At 29.3% G+C, this 9,645-nt stretch overlaps 1 protein-coding gene across 1 annotated transcript in view; it reads left to right on the forward strand.

Moving 5' to 3' along the window:
- CCT6 (chaperonin containing TCP1 subunit 6) overlaps positions 1–9,434 on the forward strand; it is a 31,312-nt gene extending 21,878 nt beyond the window's left edge. The window contains exons 9-11 of the mRNA XM_075356262.1: positions 7,581–7,721; positions 8,272–8,440; positions 9,082–9,434. Of these exons, the coding sequence (XP_075212377.1) occupies positions 7,581–7,721; positions 8,272–8,440; positions 9,082–9,154 (383 nt within the window). The 3' untranslated portion in view covers positions 9,155–9,434. The remainder of the gene's footprint in view (positions 1–7,580; positions 7,722–8,271; positions 8,441–9,081) is intronic.
- The last annotated feature ends 211 nt before the right edge of the window (positions 9,435–9,645 follow it).

The following is a 9,645-nucleotide window of genomic DNA, read 5'->3' on the forward strand; positions in this document are numbered from 1 at the left end:
TAATTGTCAGTAATAATCTACAATCCTACATTACAATCTGGGCACCAAAATGTTGACATATTTCTTTTATTTTCTGGACCACAGACAATACTTTCTTTCCTTTCTATCTGAAAGTTTTTTAAAAAAATGTTTTTTTTTGTATCCTTGCTATATTTTAAGTTTGGGACGTCCAGGTCACAGAGGCACATCATCCTCATTATTGCCATAACATATTGCTTCAATAATATCCACTAGGAAATCATATCTAGGCAAAGGATTGTCTGTGCATTATCATAGTAGATGATGTACATATACTTCATGATGATGTATAACTGCTTCATCTAATAGATTTTGAAATATTTTTTTCCAGTACCTCCTTCTAGCATGGTTAGCAGCATGATAGACCTTTTTGTCTTTTACATCAACACCACCCATGTTTTTATTGTATGTATCATGGATGGTTTTCTTATCTCTTTACCAAATTTAATTTTATGTATGTTCATCTTTGCCACTTCAGGCAAATAAAAGCATGAGAACATTTTTTTTTTTAGTTTTTCCTCTCTAAAAGCACAAGCTAACAGAGCCCCTTTTCTAAAAATGCTGCTTCTCCCTCAGATTGAAATTTATACTGCATTAGCTCTTTGGGTAGACCTCTGGAATTAGACCTTAAAGTTCCTGTCATCATAACTTTGCTTTTATACAACTCTTCTACTAAAGATACTTGTAAGGGTGCTTGTGAGAGTTGTTTGTAATGAGGTGATATCCCTTACTTTCTATTTTGCAAATATCAGTTAAAAATGACACTACAGCATTAGTCATCCCAAGTGAATCTCCACTAGCAAAGAAATCTTTACTGCTGTACAGTTCAGTGTGCATGACATAACTACTGGAACTGTTACGTAATTGGAATTTTGGGAGTGCCGTTTATTAGGCGTGTATTGAATATTTACAACTCTATTTTTCATCCTGATTTGGCTTTTATCTATGCAAACAATTTGATTTGGTATAAAGAGTGCCTTCCATTTCTGATTAAAATAAGAAAGCAAAAATTTTACTTTAAACCTGGAACCAAATTATTATTTGAAATATGGATGTAATGTTCAATCAATTGAAATTCATTCCGTGCCATTACCTCACTAAATAAGGGATCACTTGGATTCTAGTATCCCAATGGGTTGAATTTCTTTTTTTCTATTTAAGTTCTATTCAGCATTACAGCAACCCACGTTTTAAGTTTTGAAGATGTTACAGGCCTCCATTTATAAGTTCTACTAGAAGGATGAGTCTCTAACCATTCTTTCATGCTATCTATCTCTTGTTCAGCGTACAAGTTAGTTTCTGTCACTAATGTTCACCAAAAGTTATCAAACATCATAGAATAATGAGGAGGAAAATAATAATAACCTGGAGGAGAATTTCTTGGAGGAATAAGTCGAATATTAGCTCCTGGACGATGAACAGAAAAGGGAATTTCACTGTGGTTTGTGTTTGTTTCAGGTGGAATAACTTTCATCCAGATTTCACTGTTACTACCGGTTAAGATAGGCCTAGGTTCTTTTGTTAATATGTCTGAAATTTCTGTACGCTGAAACTCAGTTTTGGGATGACAGAGATACTAAATCATTGTCATCTAAATTAACAAAAGAAGTTTAAAGATAGCTGATAGTCAGTAGGTACTTCAATAACAATGATATTAGATTGCATACTAATGATTGAGATTATGTTTAGAATACCAGTATCAATATTTTCTCTTACCTTATTTTCTTCATCAGAATCATCACTATCACTATTAGATTCAATAGAATAATAATCTGAAATATCGAAATCTCTTCCTACACAATCTATAAGAACTGAATCATCATTGGTATTCATTTTCAAAACAAAACAACTAAGCGACCTACTAAAGAGATAAACAGAATTACAGTAGCCTATTGAAAAACATTAAACATTTCTAGATAAAAGAGAGAACATTAAATTACTGTATCAATAATAAATGCAACACAACAACTGAAAAACTGTAGCACGCACACAACTGTAAACAAACTGACCAAATTGAAGTTATATTCACGATAATATAAGTCGCCTGCCACTTGGTCAATCACAGATATATTTACATCAATATACTGTATTATTTTTTCTATTCAAATAATTATAAAGAAAAGTCAACAGAGTGCAGCAGAGATTAGTAACAATCCCTTTTCTAAGAATTGGTTCAGTTAACCTTGGCACCAAAGACCAGTAGATAGTCGCTTTAAGCAACTGTTGTTGACACTTGTAGGGTTAATAAAAATAATTTTTTCCAGTTAATGTGACATTTTCATTGGCTTTCAATTATTACTACTTAAAAATTCTACCGATACCATTAGTATTAATGTAAATTTTAAGTGTTTATGTATTTATTTGAAATACCTGATATTTTGCTGTCAGTTTTTCATCTGCCTGAGTAGTTTGCTTTTCAGATAATGTATTTGTACAACCAGTAGCAGTTTTTTGATTAACTTTAGTTAGTACTTCTGTCCTATATTATATGTAATATTAAAATATCATTGTGTGCTGGAAAAACAATAATGAGATATATTATATATATATATATCAAGAAAACAATTTTTTCACCTTGAGGTGAAAAAAAAACTTACTTTCACTTCTGTCGATTCATTTATAGATAATAGACAAGCCAACCACTAAACATCATTATAAATGCATGTGACAAAACATTTTATATCAGAAATTTCAGGAAACCCAATTTTCATGCAAAACTTTGTTGTTCATATTTTTCATTTTCAGAGATAATTTGTTTTAAGATATCCTTTCCTGATTAGTAATAAAGCATGCAACTTTAGGATTTACAGGGTTTTGCTAACCAAGGTACTAAATACTTTTCTTATTTCTGATATTCTTCATGTGAAACAAATATGTAATTCATATTTTTAATATTTGACAGCCCAATCGTCAAACTGAGTGACTGTTATTTGATCTTTGTATTGGTATTGTAAACTTGCTTCTGATGCTAATCTTTTAAGAGTACCACAAAGACCCATCACATGCCCTCTTGCCATGTGATGTGGCAAAGAAGTACCATTCCACCTCGACACTGAAGTCATTCTTAAGATACGTTAAATTCCCAAAATTATACTTTTGTTTTAGAGAGTGAATTAGGTTTTTCTGAAAAAGGTGAACTGATATTGTACCATGCTTAAGGCAGTCAGACATAACTAAATTATCATTTAAAGTGTCTGGAAATTCTTGGATTAATCACCATAATAATAAATTTCTTGAGGTGGATTACAAATAATTTGTGCCACACACTGTTCATGAAATGAAATTATTGCTGCACTGTTTTGTTAAATAATTTAATTTACATCCTTCAAACATTAATTTCATGTTCTGATGGATAACACACACATACATTATGAGTTCCACTCATAGTGTAGATTTTAATACCTGTATGAGTTTCTTTAAACTGTTGATGCATCTCTTTGAGATTAGCCAGTCTAGTCTTTTTTGAACTTGAATGTTTCCACAAGGTTATTTGATTTATAAAACACCTGAATGCATTCAACTATGTTGTGATCCAGACCCTTTCTAGGTTTAGGGCTTGGTGATGACAGAATCCCTGTTCTTTAACTTTTTGTTTTGCCTGTTGTGTCATGTAATTGGTAGTTCCTGGGAATTCATCTGCACTTTTCTGATGCTCCAAGTTCATGGAAGAAGTGTGTAAGAATTGTTATTTTAAGACTTCTCTCCATTGTACAATTAATTTTTTTTTCAACTGAACCAAGATTTTACTATCAGATTCAACTTGAGAAGAGTTTTTACTGGCTATATTGCATATTTTTCCCTCATTGATGACACAATTTTTGCAATCTTTTTTGGCGGGATATGATCTTAGATTTTACAAGTGATTCCCCAATACTCAGTATACTCTTATTGAGCCTGTCTAATGCATAATTAGTTTCATCATAAAGGGCTTCTTCACCATCATCTGCTTCTTCTTCTGAAGCTTTATTTCTAATTGAGGCAAGTTTTTTCCAACACTTACCACAAATCTTCGTCACATTCTAAACTTTGATTTCTTCTGTCATCCATGGTAACATTAGTGGCATTATTATGACCTACTTCTTAAAATTGATTACAACATTTATTAATATGAAACGTTGCCATACTTCAAAACATATCTAACTTTAAGAAAACTGTAAGTAACTACACCATCACTTAGCAATCAATAAACAAACACTGAATATCTTGACTTCAGGGCAGGCATATTTATACAGTGCTTTATGCTTTTATTTGACATTTTATTTGATTTTACAGGTTCAGCCGCCAAAAGTTAGGAATTTACCACCTCAAAATCCCATAAAGTTTTTTTTTGTTAAAATTTGATACAGTTTTTATTTTTATCCCAATGTAGTCTCAGTTTCAAAGTTGCACAGTTATTTATATAATGAATAAAAAAATTTTTCATTACCAAAAAAAGGAAAAATAACAAAAATATTTCATAAGACCTGTTTTTTTTCTTAAAAAGGTTAAAAAATTTTATTTTAAAGTGACCTTAAAATAAAGATTTTTGTAAACATATGCTTATTGTATATCATATAAAAGAACATCAAAGAAGCTTTAAAATAAGTCCAAGTTTATCATTCTACCAATAAATAACAAAGTTATGTTGACTTAATACTTTTTCACAAGTCAAAATTTGCCATTTTCCAGCAAATTTAAAGGGCTCTAAAAACAAAATAATTAATGATAAAGATCTGAAATGCAATATTTTCTCATAACTCAACAGTTAATTCATATCAAATTTCATGAAAATCCCAGCCAGTCTGGTTATATGAATGGCTCTCCCACTTGATTTGACACAGAATTGCCCACTCAATTTTTTATTATAAACATATGAGGATTTCCTTCTTACTTAAAATTTAATAACAATACCGTGTATATTTTGACTTGCTAAACTACAAATCTGCAACCACATACAATAACTAATTGTTTTTATATATATAACAGTTGTCCTAGGATGATTCTGCTAAACTTCATAGGAGTATTTCTCATTATAATAATGAAAAAACTCAAACATGGGTCTGAAAACACGCTTTGTTAGAAAGTTACAGCCAGAGAAAAATTTCACCCTGATTTCTACTCTGCTGAAATGAAGCCCCACTGAAATTATGAGAATGTAACTTAAGGGACAAATTTAGTGGTTTCTTACGTTTTTTTATATGAAAAAGTTTTAAAAAGTGGGTCCCAGACCTGTAATCCCACTATTTTCTTCAAAATAGTGTAATAGACAAAAAAATGAAGTTAAAGAACACACTTTTTTTTAGCTTTGGCGTAAAATAACTTGTTACATTGATAGAGAATTTAATTCTAAGAAAATTGATTAAATAGTAAATTATTTTACATATATTACATTATTTAAAATAAATTACATTATTTATATTTTTATTGACTTTAACAAGATAATATATTCCTTTATGCAGAATAATACATAACCAATATGGAAAATGCAGAATTAGTTTTAAAATGAACAGCCTTCTATTAGTGGATAAAATTATAAAAACAACTAAACTTCTAAAACCAAATAGTTATGGATTTCCTACTATGGTCCGTTATTTCTTTTCAAGGAACAACATTTGTTGTAGGAGTGTCAGCGGGCAGTATTGCAAAGAACAATTGTTAAATGGACCTGATTCCTTCCATTATTATATTTTCTATTACATTCTTCTTAATTGGAATCCATTACTCAGATCTGTTAATACTGGTCACAAAATATATGTATATTTATTTATATACATGCACACAAATATACAAACAAAAATTAAATAAATAATTTTATCAAACTATTACATAATACAAAAACAATAAAAATAATATGTTGGATCTGGTTACAATCCCTTTGATTATAATAGAAAAACAGAGATAATTAAATAAAAGTAAAAATATTGAAAACTATATCAAGGTGAAAGGTAGATTTAGCTGACTTTCTAAATGAATTCATCCAACCAAAGAGTAAATCCATTTTGCATAGTCCGTTTGTCAAGACAAACCATAAGACTTAAATGAAGAGTTTTTGCCCTTAAACTGCCATACTCCTTGGCTGTAGCAATTGTTATGCAGTATCTTATTATATCTTATATCTTATTATAGCGATGCTTGCAGCATCTGTTATTAAAAGACAATAATTTGTTTAATGATATTCAGATCAATTTGACCAACCTACAAGCTCCACAAATACATCTTTTTTTTTCTTTTTCCTGTTTAGCCTCCAGTAATTATCAGATAATACTTCAGAGGATGATATCTATGAGTGTAAATGAAGTGTAGTCTTGTACAGTCTCAGTTTAACCATTTCTAAGTTGTGTATAGTTAATTGAAACCCAACCGCCAAAGAACACTGGTATCCACGATCTGGTATTCAAATCCATGTAAAAATAACTGACTACTCCGCAAATTCATCTGACACCTCTATTTTACACTCGAGCACTCTTTAATTAATAGTAACCTAACAAATGAGCATTTGGTACTGAATACTCAAGAAAAGTTTTAAAATAAAAATCTAAAAAATATTTTTAAATCCCCTATAATAAGTCACTATATTTTACATGATGGGATACCATATTCAAGTTTTAATAGAATTAAATTTTTCTTTAACTAAATCATATTACTGGTTTTAGGGACATTAAATGCCAACTTATTCTTCTCAGACCATGCACAAATTTTATCAATATCAACCTGAAGGTTTCAACTGCAACTTCACTTTTAGTATTTATATGATTAGTCTGCAGTAATCTACTTAAGTTATTATAATTCAATAAATATTATTTATTGACACATCAACCTATCAAAAATATGAAAAGAAAGAAAAATGGGAGGTGTACTACTGCTATATAACAAAATATGATTTTTAAAAACAAAGATGAAATTAAAAAATAGCTTCATCTTTAATTTTACATACTAGTTTTTTTGCAAGAACCTTGATGATGATATCCTATATAAACATGTACGATCCATAAAATGCAACTTCTGAAGCAGCATAAAATGTTTTCATAAAAATTTATGTAAATTTAAAAATATTTCTTTCTGATGAATGAATAACAAGCTTAAAATAAAATTAATTTTATTACTAAGTTTGCACAATGTGATTCTCTTGGTTCACTTGTTCAGGTCTGATACAGATAAAAACTAGTAACTTTTTTTGCAGTATAGCATGCCGGATGCTGTGACTTGTTAGCAATTCCTTGGGCTGAGTATCTGCAGGATACTAATTAAAATCTGGTGTATAGGTGGATGAACCATGCTTAACACTAAAAGAAGTTAACTGATACTGTATTCATCAGAGGTCATGTTGTTTTGCCAGGGCTCAATTGATAGCTTAACATCTGGCACATGACCTAATAAATTATTTAGGAATAGTATAGTTTGCTTGTCATAGTAAATTGTCATTGCACAGGATAAAATAGATAAACCTTACTAGTGTGTGAGGATTCATTTATAACTGAGCTGTCTTATGTGGTGATTGTTAAGAATAAATAAATGTTTTAGTATCATAAAACTATAAAGATAATTAAATAATTTACTTTGTTTGTATTATGTAATTTTTATAGGATGTGTAGTGCCAGGAGCAGGTGCCTTTGAAATTGCTGCTTATCAAGAACTCCAAAATTACAAGAATACAGTCAAAGGAAAGTCTCGTTTAGGAATCCAGGCTTATGCTGAAGCATTACTTGTTATTCCAAAAACTCTGGGTATGTTGTAATAAAAAAAAGCTAAAATGTGATTTTTTAATTTAAACTTTCTTTCAAATGATTTTTTTACTAAGTGTTGTAAATTATGTTTACATTCCTTTGACTAATTTTAGTTCTTTTCATACTTTCTCAGTGTAAATCTTTTTTTTATTTCATAAAATTGGATTGTTAGTTGAAATACTGATTAGTTTATTGAAATAGTGTTATGTAATGATACACTGAAGTAATTTTCTTCCACAACATTACTGTAGTCTTCTTATATACCTGACAACTTTAATGATTTAACAATTACCAGAATGATGGGTGATTTGTCATCATTCTTGTTATAATATTAGTATCATTACATGAATGAAAAACTTGTTTTAGCTTGCTATATGCATTTGAATTGAAGTTGATCAATAGCTGTCAGTTGTGAAATGCAGCCATTTATGGCTGATGATAAAATTAAAATTATATAACATATATTTAATAAATCATTTTCTTTTTTTTTTAGTAACAATATTTATTTTTTAAATATATCTAACCAAATATTTTTTTATTTTTTTAATAGCTGTTAATAGTGGATTTGATGCTCAAGAATCTATAGTTAAACTTCAGGAGGAAGGTAAAGGTGTAAATATGGTCGTAGGTTTAGATATTAACACAGGAGAAGTACTTAAACCATCAGATGCAGGAATATTTGATAATTATTGTGTTAAGAAACAAATTATCAATTCTTGGTGAGTTAATTTAATTTCATATATTTCTCTCCTTCCCTCTTCCATGCAACCTACAAACCCTTCAAAAATGTAATATAACATAGTATAGCATAAGATAGTATAACGTATTAAAGTATACTACTTTAATTTGTTATTATTTAGTGTTTCCATTGTTAATTGCTGAATCATAGAGGTGTATGGTATATTAGTTCATATTGCTGGATTAATAATAATGCTTACTATAACAACATTCCCTCCACTTTCTGAAAACATCCATTTTTCATTAGTATATCGGACTTCTTACAGTTCTGAATGAATGGTATAATTTTTAAACATTGAGCGGATTAAGCCCCTCTAAACATTAATTTTTATTAGTCCCCTAAAAAGGGGAATTTAATCAAAGTGTTGGAAATATACCTTTGCCAACGCTAATTGACAACACGTACATTATTATCTATGATTTTCATGCATTTAAAATGAAAAAATAAATAAAATTTTAGTTTGGCCTCATGATTTATTGAAACTTGCTTTAGAGAAACATTCTATTATAATCAGCCATGTATTGACTGATTTTGCAGTGCTAAATTACGGAATCATTTTTCAGTTTTTTTTGTGTGGTCTACATAACTTGAAATAATTATTAATTTTAATCTTATTTTCAGTACTGTGATTGCCAGTAATCTGCTCCTAGTTGATGAAATTATGAGAGCTGGAATGTCATCTTTGAAAGGATAAAAAAAATCATACATAAAATTTGTTACAGTTCAAAAAATACACTTTTGGATGGTAAAGTATTAATGGTGCTTTGCAGCGCAGAGATTTTGTTGATGCTGTGATCAAAGGAGTGAACTTGTTCTATGTAATTTATTTTGTATGCTTAAATGTTGTTATTTATTAACACACCACAATTGCAATTGTTTCCTTAATTCCATAACATGTATTATTGTAGCTAAGCAGTAACAAATTATCTCACTTAACTATTTAATATTTTTTTTAATTAAAGTAAATAATCTTATTTTGTTTTACTCATTTATTTATTTTTTCATTAAATGATTTACTTTTACTCATTTTTATAATGTGACTTCAGTCCAACATTGCTTTTTACCATACATGTATGCACTTGTATGCTATACAAACCCTATTAAAAATCATACACATCTGTATTAAAAATAGCACTTTATTTGAACACTATATTAAGGATAGTAACATTGAGCAGTGACTGCAGA

Source organism: Lycorma delicatula, chromosome 2 (genome assembly GCF_047948215.1).
Source record: "Lycorma delicatula isolate Av1 chromosome 2, ASM4794821v1, whole genome shotgun sequence".
NCBI lineage: Eukaryota > Metazoa > Arthropoda > Insecta > Hemiptera > Fulgoridae > Lycorma > Lycorma delicatula.